At 52.8% G+C, this 17015-nt stretch overlaps 1 protein-coding gene across 2 annotated transcripts; it reads left to right on the top strand.

Moving 5' to 3' along the window:
• Positions 1-2361: 2361 nt before the first annotated feature.
• Rhbg (Rh family B glycoprotein) lies at positions 2362-16135 on the top strand. Of its 2 annotated transcripts, none has more exons than XM_077791339.1 (10): positions 2362-2548; positions 8919-9105; positions 9513-9663; positions 9778-9925; positions 13080-13246; positions 13493-13630; positions 13751-13884; positions 14798-14919; positions 15861-15934; positions 16059-16135. In XM_077791339.1, exons 1-10 carry the CDS (start codon positions 2362-2364, stop codon positions 16125-16127), a joined length of 1377 nt encoding a protein of 458 aa, XP_077647465.1. In that variant the 3' UTR covers positions 16128-16135. The 2 variants fall into 2 exon arrangements, with proteins under 2 accessions (XP_077647465.1, XP_077647464.1); XM_077791338.1 differs by having other exon boundaries at positions 15861-15939; positions 16019-16127.
• The last annotated feature ends 880 nt before the right edge of the window (positions 16136-17015 follow it).

The following is a 17015-nucleotide window of genomic DNA, read 5'->3' as shown; positions in this document are numbered from 1 at the left end:
TGGCAGGGGTGTCCTTGGGGGTAGGGGGAGAGTGGACACCCTCATAACTGGTTCTTGCTCTTTGCTGGAATAGGGCTGATACTAGCTGGCACCCATGGATTGTTAAAATAGCAAGATCAAGCTGGGCATGGCTGGGCACTGTGGACATGCCCATAATCCCAGTGATCGGGAGACTGAGGCAGGAGGATGGCAAATTTGAGGCCAGCTTCAGCAACTTAATGACACACTGTCTCAAAAAGGGCTGAGGATGCAGTTCAGGGGTAGAGTGTTCCTGGGTTCAATCTCCAGTTTGGGGGTGGGGGGGACAAAGGGAGACAGCAGGTGTGACAGAAATGGAGGAAGCTAGAATCAGAGAGGTAGCACCCAGGTGCTGGGAGGGCCCAGTCCATTTCTCCCTGTTCTCTGGTTCTGCGGGTTTTCAAGACTCCGCCCCTCCTAGGTCCTGTCGAGAACCTGCTGGGACAGCCCAGAGCAAGCCGGCTTCCAAATGGGGCTCAGGACGTCTCTGGGGCAGAAGGTTAGGCCTGGGAGGAGCCCCCAAATGCTGAATCATGCTCCAAAGGCTGATGACCAGACATCCTCCCCACCGATTCTCTAGGGGGGCCGGAAAACAGCCTTCCTGCTGACCAAGGAGAGATAGAAAGTCTCCGGGGAGGGGCCACCGAGGACCAGACAGACTATTGAGCCCCTGGAAGCCAAGCTACCGAGGCTGACCCCTGCTTCCTCATGTGCCCTGGTTGGGCACTTAGGTGAGGAACACCGGAAATCAAGAATCCACTTGTCAGGCTGGGGCTGTGGCTCAGCGGTAGAGCGCTCACTTAGCATGTGCGAGGCCCCGAGTTCGATTCTCAGCACCACATAAAAATAAGTAAACAAAATAAAAATATTGTGTCCAACTACAACTAAAAAGTAAATATTAAAGAAAAAAGAATCCAAGCAAGACTGGAGGCTCAAGTCCCTGAGGGGAGGAGGGGAGGGGGAGAGGTAAACTGGGGGAAGGGGCAAAGGAGAGAAAAGGAAGAGGGTCCAGAACTCCACTGTGTCACTATCCCTGCTCAAGGACATTCCTGAGAAGGGGCAGGCCTCTCATGGACTGTAGGTGCCAGGGCCTCTCACCTACTTAGAGCCCTTCAGTAGCTCAGCACCCAAGGGCTGGGATTCATGTGCTTTAGCCGGGCTTTTGAGGCCTCAGCTCCTGAACACACTTCTGTCTCTGCTGCTCTCACTTCTTGGAAATGTCCCCTCGTCCTTCTTCCCTTGCCCAGTTCCTAAGATTGTCCTTCCAGACTGCCTTCCAACATCAGCTGTGCGGCCAGCAATGCTCCATCTCCTTTCTTCTGTTATCCCACCCCTGTGGGCTCTGAGCCCCTCCCCCTAGACCCCCACAGCCTTTGCACTTCTCTGGGTCACACACCAGGAGAATCAAAGTTCAAGGCCAGCCTGGGCAATTTAGCAAGATCCTGTTTCAAAATAAAAATTTAAAAGGGGTCCGGGTGTAGCTCCATGGTAGAGCACTCCTGGGTTCAATCCCAGTAACACACCCACACACACACCTTTCTAAGAGTCTATGTCAGGGCTGGACAGCGGCTCCTAGGGGAAGGAGCCCTCTGGTTCATTTCCGCTGCCTGTCACAGCACGCTCTCAGTAAACGTCTGCCACCTCCCTGTGGACCCCTGGGATGCAAATTCTTGCTTGTGTAAAGAGAGACTCAACTCCTAACAGAGAAGACCCTCCTTCCAGCTAGCCTCCCTCTCTCCAGCTGCAGAGGCAGCCCAGGAACTGTCACATCACGCTGGGCAGGGCCTGGAGCAGGTTTCAGTGTGCGAACCCCACCCTCAGCCTGCTGCACTGGGTGATGTTCAGATTGGGGGTGGGGAGGCAGGGGAGGCTTGGCACAGGATAAGGGACTCCATTGCCCAGCCTGGTAGATAGTCCTGCCTGGAGAGCCTGTTAATCTCCATTCTCCATCTTTGTTTTTTCCAGTAAAGATGGACCACCACCAGGTCAGCACAGCCGTGCCCTAGCGGGGCAGAACTCGGGGCGCCTTTACAAGGTCACTTCCAAGGACCTGTCCTGGCCGGAAGAACGGCAGAGTCAACTGGACCCAGAGAGAGAGGACCTGGGGGGTCCGAACACCGACCTCAAGTCCTTGCCCACCCCGGCTGCGGGATGCTCTGGCTCCGGGCTCCTACCTGGAGCCGCGGAGGGCGGGCCTCTCGGGGGCGTGGCCTCCCGGGGGCGTGGTCTCCAGGGGGTGGGGCTTCTGCCGGGCGAAACCTGCCGGGCTCCTCCCGGCACAGTCAGCCCGGAGCCGCGCGCTGCGAGTCCCGCCGGAGTTGGCGACTTCACAGCCTCTGTCCCATGGCCGGATCTCCCCGCCGCGCCGCGAGCCGGCGACTGCAGCTGCCCCTGCTGTGCCTCCTCTTCCAGGCTGTCACCATCATCCTCTTTGCCATCTTTGTCCGCTACAACCACGAAACCGACGCTGCCCGCTGGCACTGGGGCAACCACAGTTACGCGAACAATGAATTTTACTTTCGTTACCCAAGTGAGTGCGGGTGAGGGCGTGGAGGGGACCTGAAGACCCTCCACGCTCCCGGGTGTCTTGGGAGGGAGCTCTTGGGTGCTCAGATCTGTCCCTAGGTGGGCAACCCTCTCGCTGAGACGAAGGGGCCCCCGAATTGGAAATAACCCTTTCTCTAGTGCCTGCCAGGTTCCGGGTACTGTGCTGAGGATGGCACATGCCTTCCCATTTAGGCTACGAGACAAAGGTGAGGTTCAGAGAGGTTAAGTGGTCGATTCAGAGACACACAGGAAGAAGTAGGAGAGTTGGGATTTGAATCCAGATCTAAAGCCCCACTTTTAGCCATTCTCTTGCCCCACTTCCCATTTGACCTAACTGGGCTTTGTTCCAGAGAATTGGCTTGTTCTAGGGGCTTTGCCCTCACTACAGGAAAGAGAATCTAGCTGGTGGGCAGGAGGTGTGTGGGGGGGTGGGAGGTGGGGTGTTGGTGGTAGTAATGGCAGGTATTTTTAATTTATATATAATTTTCAGTTGTAGATGGACACAATACCTTTCTTTTATTTATTTGTTTTTATGTGGTACTGAGGATTGAACCCAGCGCCTGGCACATGCTAGGTGAGCGCTCTATCACTGAGCCACAGCCCCAGCCCCATGGCAGGTATTTTGTATGAAACCTTCACACCTGGAAGCATCCAAGAGTGGTTGGGACTCGGGCGTTTCTCCCCAGGACCCCAAAATTGGCCTTTCTAAGCCAGAGAGAAAATGACATAAGCAGCTATCAGCTGACCACAGAGCAGTAACCCCAGACATGGAATGAAGGCATGGGAGGGGCGTTACCCATCACCCATCTTGTGAGTGACAGAGCTGGAACTAGGCTTAGGCATCCTAAGCTCCTGTACCACAGGCTACTTGCCTACTGACAAGGTTCAGAGGGGGAGGTTAGCCCCCCTCACCACCTAGATGGGGACGGAGCCTGTCCCTTAATGTTGGGTACCCTGCCTTGTAACTGAGGGCCTCAGCCACTTGGAAACAAGACCTGCCAGACTCCATCACAAATGCTTGAGCAGTTCTTTGAGACTCAGTTTTCCCCATCTGAGCAACAGGAAGAAGGATACCTCAGAGTGAAGGTTCTAAACTCCAACAAGCCCAGGGTGTGACAGTCTCCTATAAAAACATCCAGGCTGTTATTACCCTAATTTCTATATGCAGTGCTGGTGGCAGGCTGTCCCCACCTCACCCTGACCCAGTCCCAGTCAAATGAAGTTCACGATGCTGAGGATGGACAGGCTCAGGGGGAGGCTTGGACTTGGGCATGACGCACCAGACCCCCAGCCACCCTAGGCAGAAGGGGCTACAGTTCCTGACTCCACACATTTTGTCCCCAGCCTCGACTGAAAAGATGAGCCATGGAAGCTGGGATCAAAAGCAGGGACCCGGCTGGGCTTGGTGGCACCTGTATACTCCCAGCAATTTGGGAGAATGAGGCAGGAGGATGGCAAGTTCAAGGCCAGGCTGCAGAACTTAGTGAGATCCTGTCTCAGAATAAAATAAAAAGGCTGGGGGTGTCCAGAGGTAGAGCACCCCGGTTCAATCCTCAATACTGGCGGTGGTGGTGGTGGGGGGAACAGGAAAGAAAACAAGGTAAACAGATGGGCCAGAAAGATGGGAGCTGGTGGGAGGAGTCTGAGGGGCTGTCTGCCATGGGCCGGCCACTTGCTTCTCCTGTAGATGTCACACAAGGCCTGGAAGCCCTGCCTGTTCCTAAGTTCTGCCTGGAATCCATCCCTTTCCCAGGCTGCTGCAGGGCTGGGCTCTTCTATGACACACCGCTGCAGAGTAGCCCCAGGATTCCTACCTCTTTTTCTGCCCCAGGTTTCCTTTCTGGTGGACTTTGACCTTGCAGTGGGGGAAGGTCAGGCCTGAGGGAGGTGTGAAGTCCCTAGAGGTTGGGGCTTTGAAGAGCCAGTTCTCAGCTGTCCCAGTGTCCATGGGAAGGGGTCAGGGTCAGGGGGAGGTGTAACCACCGCTTTGATGAAAGGAAGTCCTGAGCTGCTGGTGAGCTCCAGGACTGCCAATGTCAAGGGCATGTCCACTCCCAGGGGTCTCTTTGTATCTGTAACCTGGGCCCTCAGAGCCTATCTGGTCAACCCCTCTCAGATGTGGGGAGAGAGCCTGAGATCACACAGCAAGCTACAAAAGGAGCCAGTCTAGCACCAGTTCTCTGGATCCCCGTCCACAGCCTTTCCCCAACCCTGCAGGCCTCTCAGTCCACAGGACTAAGGATGGAAAATAAGAAAGGAGTCCAGGGCCGCACAGGCCACAGAAGGAACAGGAGAAAGAAAGCAATATGGGGGCTGGGCTGGGGCTCAGCGTAGAGCGCTCGCCGAGCACTTGCGAGGCCCTGGATTCCATCCTCAGCACCACATAAAGATAAAAAAATAAAATAAAGGTATTGTGTCCACGACAACTAAAAAAATGAATATTAAAGAAAACAATATGGATGATCTGTTTTATAATTTTATTATTTTTTAATTTTAGCCAGTACAACTTTAGACACATCTGAGATCCTACCTATGGGAAGAGGGATTTAGGATAGGTGGGAGCAAGCAGGGCACCAGGACACACATGTCTATAATCCCAGCTGCAGGAGGCCGAGGCAAGAGAATTGCAAGTTCAAGGCCAGCCCAGGAAATTTAGCAAGACCTTCAGCAACTTGGGAAGACCCTGTGTCAAAATAAAAATAAAAAGGGCTGGGGACGTGGCTCAGAGGTGGAGCACCACTGGGTTCCAACAGTACCCCTCAAAAAAGGAGGGGGGAATAAGGTCATGTGACCAGGACCAGAGTGCCTTGTGACCTCTTCTGGGAGAATACAGCTCCTTGATCTCCTGGGGGCAGGTGTGGTGGAGTGGAAATGGTAGAAGTTGGCCTCCTGGGTCCTCTCTCCCTGCTCCCCACCCCCTTGTATACACCTTTTTAAATTCACACTTTATAGATGATGTCACAGAGGCTTAAGAGAGGCTAAGTGTTTTGTCCAAAGTCACAGGTCAGGGGGTGGCCAGTGGGTGGGGAAGCTGGAATTTAAGTCTGACTTTGACAGATGCTTAAGGCCCAGCTTTAACTTGTCACCTTGCCTCATCTTTGTGTCAGGAGTCACCTAGCTGGGTTGGGGAGGGGCAGTAAGGGAAGGTTGGAGAGCAATCAGTAGCTCTAGAGGCCTCTTACCTTCTCTAACCAAAGATTGCTTGGGGCTGGGTGCACACCTGTAATCCCTGCAATTTGGGAGGCTGAGGCAGGAGGATCAAAGGTTCAAGGCCAGCCTCAGCAATTTAGTGAGGCCCTAAGCAACTTAGCAAGACCCTGTCTCAAAATAGAAAATAAAGAGGGCTGGGGATGTGGCTCAGTGGTTGAGTGCCCCTGGGTTCAATTCCTGGTGGAAAAAAAAAAAAAGTTGCTTGGGTTAGGGAGGGTAGGCTGCACCCCACCCCACACAGAAAGGAATGTTGGGAGGCCTTATCTGTCCTCCTGCCTTCAACCGGAGTAGCCCTTCACCCACCAGAGCTCAAGGAGAAGCTGTGCCTGGAACAGCCCCCAGGGAGGGCGTTCCTTGATGTTTAGACTACAGTTGAAAGACCAAGGATCGAGTTATGATTCCAAACAAGCCTGGGTAAGGAGTTCTAAACAAGTTCTGGAGGGGTTTCTTATATGAATGTGCTGGAGCCCCGCCACCCACCCCCCATTATCTTGTTGTCCTTGGGAACAAGAACAGACATGGCCTCCTCTCTACTATTCGTACAAAGAGAAAAGAAATCAGGCTGCGAGGCTTAGGAAAACTAGGCTGGAGGCTGAGGTCTACGTGTGGCTTCCTTTTGTGGGGTTGTGAGATCTGGGTGACCTCAGGGGGGCTGGAGAAGCAGTGCAGGGTTGGGGACGTAGTGAGGCCAGGAGGTCTCCAGCCCCTCACTACCTTGGCTACCAGCATTGGCAGCCAAGCTGCAGACCTCCAGTTCCATCTCAGGCCCAACCCCCTGTTTACAAAACTATTTCTTATGCAACATTAAATATAGCACTTAAAAAAAAAAAAAAAAGCATAAAACCCAGGTGTGGTGGATACACCTCCCTAGCTCCCGGGAAGCTGAGGCAGGAGGATCACAAGTACCAGGCCAGCCTGGAAAACTTAGCAGGACCCTGTCTCAAAATAAAATTTAAAAAGGGCTGAAGATGTAGCTCAGTGGTAGAGCCCTTGCTTAGCATGCACAAGCGCCTGGGTTCTGTCCTAGTACTGCAAAAGAAAAAAATGAAAAAGCATAAAAGTCAGCTTCTCTCGAAGTTATTGATTGCATTATAAAATTCCATAACAATTTTCCAGCTTGTGGATACCTCTTCAGATTAAGCATACAAAAAAATTTTGTTTTTTTCTATTATAATCTAATTTTTCTATAAGAGATTTGGGGTCACTTACAACCAAAATGTGTATAAGATGAATATGCCTGATCTAAGATGTTTTGAACTTTATTATATATGGAGGGGAGAGTATCTTGGGATGTGACTCAAGTCTAAAGAAATTCCTTTGTTTCATATATACCTTTACACACATAGCATGAAGGTAATTTCATACAGTATATTTATACATAAATTTTGTGTACCTGTATTTTTGTTTTAAACCAGGGATTGAACCTAGGAGTGCTTAGCCGCTGAGCGACATCCCACCCCTTTTTATTTTTTATTTTGAGACAGGACCTCACTAGGTTGCTGAAGCTGGCTTTGAACTTTTGCTCTTCCTGCCTCAGCCTCCTGAACTGCTGGGAGGTACCACCAAGACCAGCGTGTGGCAGCATTTTGACTGTGACCCATCGGATGAGGTCATTGTGGAATTTTCCTAAAGAATATTTAAAACATTTATGATGCTCTTTCTTTTTTTTAATTTTTTTTTTTGAGAGAGAGAGAGAGAATTTTTAATATTTATTTATTTTTTAGTTCTCGGCAGACACAACATCTTTGTTTGTATGTGGTGCTGAGGATCCAACCCGGGCCGCACGCATGCCAGGCGAGCGCGCTACTGCTTGAGCCACATCCCCAGCCCCTTGTGATGCTCTTTCTTTAGTTTTATTATTATTATTATTATTATTATTATTATTATAGCCAAAAGTATAGCTTGACATCTCCACAGACAGACTCAAGATAAAGAAAATAGGACCAGATGAGGTGAGGAAATGTCTAAGTTGCTTCAAACCCTATTTAGAAGTTGATGTGGGGAAGAGGTAACAGAACGAATTAATACTAATTACTTAATGATTATTTGTATTTCTCTTATTTTTGATATCACTGTGTATTATTTTTATTAGCTTAGCTTTTTATGCTGGTAGATACAGAATAGAAAGTGAACAGAAGAGGCCCCCGATCTTCCCGTCCGAAAACCCACTGGTACTCTGAAAGTTCAAGTCATTCATCTATAAAGTTAAAATATTCAGACTATACAAAGAAACAACCAAAAGAGTAAAATCTGGAGAACACCTGTAAACTCAGCCTCCAGGGAGGCTGAGGCAGAAGGATTGCAGAGTGAGGCCAGCCTGTCTCACACTAAAAAAATAAAAAGGGCTGGGGCTGGGGCTGGGGCTCAGTGGCAGAGCGCTCGCCTGGCACGTGTGAGGCACTGGGTTCGATTCTCAGCACCACATAAAAATAAATAAGTAGAATAAGGGTATTGTGAAAAAACTCTTTTTAATAAGAAGGGACTGGAGATGTAGCTCCGTGGTAGAGCCCCCCTGGGTTCAATCCCTAGTCAAAAAATAAAAAAAGTAAGCTCCTCCCTCCTCCTGTCTCCAAATCAGACCGCTCCAGGGGATTCTTTCTGTTGCTGTTGTGCGTTACAGCAGCCTTGCCCCTCCCTCAATTCCTTTTCTCTGAAGTAATCTATGTTAACAATTTAAAGCTAGTCACCAAATTATTTTTAGTTGTAGATTCTAAAGGCATAGGCATGGTGGTCGGAAATCAAGAAGGACTTACCAATAGAGTTGAAAAGAAACCAAAGGGGAAGAGAATTTAGAGCCCTGGAGGGGCCCAGGCTGCTACAGGAAAGAGCAGGGCGCACACTGGACTTTCAACTATAAAATGAGTAGGGGCAGAGAAGGAGAAAATTCTCAGAGCAGAAAGTTCTAGTCCCTTGCTCTGACATGGGGGCATCAGGGATGGTCTGGGTCCCACTGCTCCAAGCTGGCCGGCTCTGGGCAGGTGGCTCAGGGCTGGGTGGCCCTGCCATGCCTGGGGAGTTTTATAGGCGTGACTCGGCTTCAAGGCGGCCTTGGCTGGCAGGAGCCAGGGGCAGTGGCAGGGTGGCCGATGGGTTTATGGGGGTGGCCCGGGCGCCGCGGTGCTCACCGCCCCTGGCCCTCGCAGGCTTCCAGGACGTGCACGCCATGGTGTTCGTGGGCTTCGGCTTCCTCATGGTCTTCCTGCAGCGCTACGGCTTCAGCAGCGTGGGCTTCACCTTCCTCCTGGCCGCCCTGGCCCTGCAGTGGTCCACCCTGGTGCAGGGCTTCCTGCACTCCTTCCACGGCGGCCACATCCATGTCGGCGTGGAGAGGTGGGCAGCGGTGCAGAGAGCGGCGCTCTGGGGTCCCCCTGGCGGCTCCTGCCCCAGAGACACAGTTAAGCCCTTGTCCTTGGAGGCTGGTCCCTGGCCCTGTTTCTGACCCATCAGTTGGTTTCCCCAGGTGTCCTGCCTGGTGTCCTTCCATCCCTGACCCACGACCAGCCCAGCTCACATTTTGTGGCCGCTGTGACCCAAGCGCTCCTAGGGGCAGCGATGGCCTCGCAGAAAGGGGCGGGTTGAGAGGCGCCCTGGGCTCGGTTCTGGTTCTTGGTGGGCTTCGTGGGCCAATCTGCAAGAAGGAGAGAGGCCGTCCCTTGGACCCAGGGGAGAGGTGCCTCCCGCTGGCCCTCCCGGCCGGTGCCCGAAGCCCCTCTCCCGCCCTCTCCCCCGCGCACCAGCATGATCAACGCCGACTTCTGCGCGGCCTCCGTGCTCATCTCCTTCGGGGCCGTTCTGGGCAAGACGGGGCCTGCGCAGCTGCTGCTCATGACCCTGCTGGAGGTGGCGCTGTTCGGGATCAACGAGTTCGTGCTCCTCAACCTCCTGGGGGTGAGAGTCTGCAGGAATGGGTGAGGGTGTTGGGGTGGCCAGCGCCAGGCTCTGAGCTGGGCGAGCTGCCGGGCAGGGGCGGGCTGCCTCTCCACCTGCGCTCCTCCTCCCCAGGTGAGGGATGCGGGCGGCTCCATGACTATCCACACCTTTGGAGCCTACTTCGGGCTGTTCCTGTCGAGGGTCCTCTACAGGCGCCAGCTGGAGAAGAGCAAGCACCGCCAAGGCTCCATCTACCATTCGGACCTCTTTGCCATGATTGGTGAGGCCTCCTGTGACGGATGCCATTCAGGGGCTGGTTCCAGATCCCCCTGATCTGGGATGGAGGAGACCAGCTCCAGGAGAAGTCTTAGGGTGCTGCCTAACTAAGGTCCTTGGCTTTCTAGCTGGGAACTCTTCCTGCTTGGAATCTGCTCTTTTTATTTCAGTACTGGGGATTGAACCCAAGGCTGCTCTACCATTGAGCCACATCCCCAGCCCTTCTTGTGTTTTGAGACAGGGTTTCTCTAAGTTGCTGGCCTTGAACTTGTGATCCTCCTGCCTCAACCTGCAAAGTCACTGGGATTACAGGCATGCACCAGTGCCTGTTCTTTGTCTTTGTGTGTGTGTGTGTGTGTGTGTGTGTGTGCATGCGCTCCTGGAATAGAACCCCAAGGATGCCTAACCACTGAGTCACACCCCCAGCCCTTCTTATTTTTTATTTTGAGCAGCGTTTCACTTAGTTCCTTAGGCCTTCACTACGTTGCTGAGGCTGGCCTCCAACTTGCAATCCTTCTGCCTCAGCCTCAAGAGTTGCTGGGATTACAGGCGTGCACCACCATGCCCAACTGCTCATCATTCTTAATGGTTTTATGACATTCTTAGAACTCAGACCTGGGGTACCCATCTGGCTCAGATCCATCCCAAGGGCCCCCCTTTTTTTTTGTCTTTTTTTTTTCAGTACTAGAGATTGAACCTAGGGGTTGAGCTGCACCCCCCAGTCCCGTTTATTTATTTATTTATTTTGGGGATTGAACCAAGGCACGCTTTACCACTGAGTTACCTCCCTAGTCTTTTTAATTTTTATTTTAAGACAGGGTCTCACTAAATTGCTGAGGCTGGTTTGGAATTGGGATCCTCCGACCTCGGGCTCTGAGTTGCTGGATTACAGTCATGTCCCACCATGCCCAGTTTTCCAGGGGCCTTTCTAAATCCACCTCCATCTTGCTTCAGATCTTCGAGGGCCCCCACAACCACACATTAGAAACAAGACACTCATCCTGGGATACAGCCCCCGAGTCTGCTCACTCACCCTCCCCTGTACTGGGCTCCAGCTGAGCTGCATTGAGGGGGGTCTGGTTTCCTGCAGATCTCCACCTCTGCCTGCCCCTGCTGCTGCCTTCCACCCATGAGGGCTTTCCCCTCTAGCTTCCCTGCAAGCCCCTGCACTGTCAGGCAAGGTAGGAAGAATCTTTGCTTCCCCCAGGGAGCAGTAGGGCTGGCCTGGGGGGCCCTGTAACTCTGTTCCTCTCTGTGCATTTACAAACTGCGGTCAGCAGAGGACATCCATGTTATTTTTCATAGAAGGCACTGAACAGGGCCTGCAGTGCCTATTTTTACATTAAAAAAGAGACTGAAGCGCTGGGCATGGTGCCTGTAATCCCAGTGACTCAGGGGGCTGAGACCAGAGGATTGTTAGTTCAAAGCCAGCCTCAGCAATCCCTGGTACAAAAAAAGAAAAAAAGAGATAAAAAGAAAAAAAAAAGACTTGTTTTGAGAGATTCATGCCTATGATCCCAGTAATTTAGGAAACAAGTAGGAGGATTACAAGTTCAAGGCTAGCCTGGGCAAATTAGCAAGACCCTGTCTCAAAAAAAAAAGGCAGGGCGGGGGTGCTAAGGATGTAGTTCAGTGGCAAAACACACCTGGGTTCAATCCCTAGTACTGAAAACAAAATATTTGTATTTTGTATTTCTTGCCCCTCTCTGGGTTTGTTGTGAAACAGAGGGCTGCAATCTCCTTGACCTTTGAGACCCAGATAAGCTTGGCCTCAAGTCCAAAGGCTACCCCAGGATTCCCAGACATTCTCAGATCTCTGCCTCCTGGCTCCTGGCTGTTAGCACGTAGGTCACTGAGGCAGGACCCTGGTCCCTGCCTCCACTGTCCCCCCAGTCTCCATTAGAGACAGCCCATGTCAGTGTGGTCCAGTTTACCCAGGTCTGTGGGGTTGCAGGGAGCAGTTCCACCCAGCAGGCTCCTCAAGACTAAGGGACAGTCCTGAAGCCGCTTACCTGGCTGGCCCACCTTGCTGGGCCTCCGCCATCTCCCGCACCTTGTCCCTTGGCTCTTCCCCCCTCTCCCTGCAGGACTGGTCCATGAACCTCACACATGATTCTTACCCCAAAGGCTCGGGATATCCATTACTGAGCAGGCAGCCCATGCCTCGTCCACCTTCTCTAGGAGGTGGCTGAGGTTCTAAAACAAATGGTTTTCCTGATAAAGGCACCCAGAATAATGTTCATGTGCAATAACTTTGGTCTTTATTCTCCTCTGTTTTTTTGTTTTGTTTATTGGTAACAAAGATGCTTAACACAACTAAGCACAACCCCCCCCCCCAGCCATTTTTAATATTTTATTTAGAGACAAGGCTTCTCTGAGTTGCTTAGGGCCTTGCTAAGTTGCTAAGGTTGTCTTTGAACTCATGATCCTCCTCCCTCAGCCGGGAGAGTTGCTGGGATTACAGGCATGTGCCACCGTGTCTAGCTCCTCTCCTTTTCTGATACTTTAAAAAAATAAAATGAAATGAAATAAAATAAAACGGGCTGGTATGTGGCTCAGTAGTAAAGTGCTTGCTTAGCATGTGTGAGATAAATAAATAAATAAAATAAAACAAAACACTCAGATAGGCATACCCATAATCCCAGCTACTCAGGAGCCTGTGAGGCAGAAGAATCACAGGTTCAAGGCCAGCCTGGGCAATCTAGAGAAACCCTGTCTCAAAATAATAATGAAAAAAGAAGGCTGGGAATGTAGCTCAGTGGGAGAGTGCCCCTGGGTTCAAATCTCAGTATCAACAAGGCAAAAAAAACCAAACAATCATAAAACCTCAATGCTCTGTGGCTTGCAATCACGCAGTTCCCAGTACCCTTTAATAGATACCATTTTTTGAGTTCTTTTTTTTTAAAGGGTTGGGGGTGCAGGTGGTACTGCGGATTGCACTAGGCACGAGCTTTACCAATGTACTGCACGTCAGCCCTTGTCAAGCACTTAGTACCTGCTAGGCCATGGCCTGTGTTCATCTGCACCATGTCCTTGAATCCTCACTTTGTGCCGAGGAAACAGGCTGCAGAGTAGGTGACTTGTCTGCAGTAACCGTCTCCCACCATGAGGGGGAGCCCTTCATTTCCTCTCACTCTGCCTGGCTGCCCATCATTTAGGAACCATCTTCCTGTGGATCTTCTGGCCTAGCTTCAACTCTGCACCCACTGCGCTGGGGGACACGCAGCATCGGACAGCCCTCAACACGTACTACTCCCTAACGGCCAGCACCCTCAGCACTTTTGCTTTGTCTGCCCTCATCAGTGGGGACGGGCGGCTGGACATGGTATGGGGAGAAGGCCTTGGGGGAGGCAGAGGGACAACCTACCAGGAGGAAGAGAGACTCTGCAGGGAAGTCTCCATGGAAACAAGCATAGGGGGGTCAGAATAGGAGACTATGAAAGCAGGAGAGTTAGAGGTTAGATGGCAGAGGGACTTCCAGAGCAGTAGATGTCTTGCGGAGGGGGTTGTGTTGAGTGTGGGTGGATAATTTGAAAGGGTCTCCAATGTCCTTCCTTCCCTGTTCCCTTAGGTCCACGTTCAGAATGCAGCACTGGCCGGAGGGGTTGTGGTGGGGACGTCTGGTGAAATGATGCTGACCCCCTTTGGGGCTCTAGCAGCTGGCTTCTTGGCAGGGACTGTCTCCACGCTGGGGTACAAGTTCTTAACGGTACAGCTGCCTCTCTGGCCTGGGCAGAGCATGGTGTCACTTTCCTCCCACCTCCCCAGCAGGCCCAGAGTGGAGGTGGGAGGGGACAGGAGTCTGATGATTTCTTCTGTCCTCCCTCAGCCCGTCCTGGAATCCAAACTCAAAATCCAAGACACATGTGGTGTCCACAACCTCCATGGAATGCCGGGGGTCCTGGGGGCCCTTCTGGGGGTCCTGGTGGCTGGACTAGCCACCCATGATGCTTATGGAGATGGGTGAGTTTCCCCCAATCCACAGCTGACATTATCCCTCCGGAATGCCCTCTGTCACTCTGTTCCTCTGTGTCTATTTTCACCCATCCATCCTCTGTCTACCCACCCATCCACCCACCCATCTATCCACTCACCTATCTAGCCATCCACCTACCCCTCCATCCACCCATCCATCCATCCACCTACCCACCCACTATCCACTCACCCACCCACCCACCCATTTATCCACTCAGCCATCCACCCACCCCTCCATCCACCCATCTATCCACTCACCCATCCAGCCATCCACCTGCCCATCCATCCACTTACCCATCTGTCCACCCATCCATCCATCCACCTACCCACCCATCCACCCACCTTCCCACCAACTATCTATCCATCCATCCATCCATCCATCCATCCACCTATCCATCCATCCATCCATCCATCCATCTACCTACCCACCCATCCACCCACCTACTCACCCATCTATCTACCCACTCATCCACCCACCCACCCACCCATCCACCCACCCGCCCATCCACTCACATTATGGGAGCCAAGGAAACTGGAGTGAAAAAGACCAATCCAGGCACTGTCCTGGTCAAATGCAACAGGAAGTCATTAAACAAATGATTTCAAGAGTATGGAGAGTTATTAAAGGGTCAGTAAGACATAACGACCCTTGGGATCTGTTTTTGCACATCGGGACTAAGAGGAGAGGTGGGAAAGAATGACCTTGGACTGAGCTTTGAAAGGTGTGAGGGGCGGGGTTGCAGGCTGTGGCCTGCTTAAGCCAAGGTCTGAGGTGAGCCTGCCTACAGGGCTTTCCGGAAGCCCTCTGGCTGCTGGGCTGTCCACCGATGGGACCTGCCCTGTATCCTTGCTGCATCCTTGTCCCTCACCCCTGCTTCTCCACAACCTGGTCTCCCTGCAGCCTGGAGAGCGTGTTCCCACTCATAGCCGAGGGCCAGCGCACTGCCAAATCTCAGGCCATATATCAGCTCTTTGGCCTGTTGGTCACACTGGTGTTGGCCGTTGTGGGCGGGAGCCTTGGAGGTGAGTGGTCTTGGATGGTGGGGGGGGGACGACACTGGTAGGAGCTCCAAGGACTCAAGAACAAGAGAGGGAGTCTCTGGAGGAAGGGCCACTGAGTCCCTTGTCCCTGGCATTGAATTCATTTGCTCACAGATACTTACTGAGTGTCCAACTTATGCCAGAGGTCAGGTGGAAGGGTCAGGGTAACCTCCTTAGAGCGGGGGATTACAAATGGCTCTTGCTCCCTCCTGGTGTCAGGGAGGCTGGGGAGCTGGGTGCCACTGAGTTTCCCTCTTGTCCTGCTGGCTCCCTTGTGCTGCTCCCTGGGGCCACTAGAGGGCAGCCTAGCCTCAGGCTGAGGCCCAGCAGGGGCAGGCTCATCTATTCCCTGCAGGGAAGAGGCCTGCTCACCATTAGAATGGAGGTTTCACAAAAACCTTTGGATAGAGAAACACCGCCCTGGGTCCCAGGTCAGGCAGTCCTTCCTGATGTCTGACCTTAAAAATAATTCCTCATTCAGGATCCCCACTTTCCTGCTCTCACCCCAAGATTTTCATTCTCTAGGTTCAGTTCATTCATGTAAGAACTGGTTTACAGCATACTCCTTTTCTGTGCTTCTCTTATGTGGGAGGCCACCGAAAACGCAGTGGCGCATGACAGAATAATAATTTGGTCAGCCCCTTACCAACTGCAGACTTGAGCATGTGGCTGAATTTCCCCGAGCCTTGGTCACGTTGTCTGAAATGCAGGGATAAGATCCACAGCACAGGGCTGTGGTGATTTCTCAGGAAGCTCATGGCACATCAGTAGGTGCTCAAAAACTGCAGCTGTGGTTTTCCTGTGCCAGGTGCCAGGTTGACCTCATGCCTCCAGCCCCCTTGTGCCCTTGGGGCGCTGAATGGCAGCCTCTCCTGGGGGCTGGGGTCAGAGAAGCCTCACGTGTCCTTCCCTCCCACCACCAGGGCTCCTGCTGAGACTGCCCTGCCTGGATGCCCCCCCAGACTCTCAGTGCTTCGAGGACCAGATCTACTGGGAGGTGAGGCGGTCACAGCCCTGGACCCCAGGCCTTCATGCCCTTTGACCTCCTGTGTTCCCCACAGCCCCGAGCTGTGGCCTGCAGCTCCCTGGAGCTCTCCCGTGGTCCCCTTCCTGCCTTCCAGGTACCTGGGGAGTATGAGAATGAAGCCCAGGGACCCCTGACTGTGGAGGAACCAGACACTCGGGCCTAACCAGCTGCGAGCCCTTGAGAGGATATTCTCTTTTTAGAAGATGATGGCGGGGACTGGGGCTGTAGCTAGTGGTAAAGCACTTGCTTAGCATGGGCCACACCCTGGGTTTAGTCCCCAGCATCCCCTGTCTCCACACACACAGATGTCCTTTAGAAGGTCTGGAGGGGGTGGAGGGACAGGAGGGAACTGGGTGGGGGAAGCCTGGCCAGCTGCCCCACCCCACTGCCCGACCAGCCTGCACATGGGCTAGAAGAAGCCAAAGTGAATCCTTTGGGCCAGTGTCACACAGTTCCAGTGACACCTAGGCCAGGCTCAGTGCCCTGGGGTAATAAACACCACCCTCACCAAGGATTCTGACTCCTTTTATTGGTGTCCGAGGGACATGGGAAGTTCTTCTTCCCTCTAACTCGCAGCGTTAGAACCCAGAAGAAGGAAAAGATCCTCGTGGTGAAAACATCCTTCCTCCCCGGGTCCATTAGTCTCTTTCTAGGAGGTCACGTCTTAAGAGGCAGAGCCCTGGCCTGGGCTTGTGTCTCCAGGGACTGGGAGAGCCTGTGTCTGTTCCAGCACAGCTCAGCTGCCACTCTGACCCTCAACTGGGGTGGCCTCTGAGCAGAGCAGGACCAGGGGGCCCTCATGGGAACGCATTGCCTTCCCCTTAAGCTATGTGGCACCAACCCTCAGAAACTGCAGGCAGCCATCACCTAGGTGCCATCTTATGTTTCTGTCCTGAAACTGAGGAGCGAGGACAGGAAGGGCCTTGGGTCGCATGGCTCTGTGGCACTGGGCAAGAAAGGTGGGCCAGGGCCTCCTGTAGCCTGAAGTTATTCGACCACCAGGGGGCGCTCCAGATCCAGCAGAGGAAGAAGCCGTCTTCATGCCTGCCAT

Source organism: Urocitellus parryii, chromosome 11 (genome assembly GCF_045843805.1).
Source record: "Urocitellus parryii isolate mUroPar1 chromosome 11, mUroPar1.hap1, whole genome shotgun sequence".
Classification (NCBI taxonomy): domain Eukaryota; kingdom Metazoa; phylum Chordata; class Mammalia; order Rodentia; family Sciuridae; genus Urocitellus; species Urocitellus parryii.
The sequence above is the reverse complement of the archived record's forward strand: the minus strand, read 5'-3'. Positions and strand labels throughout refer to the sequence as shown.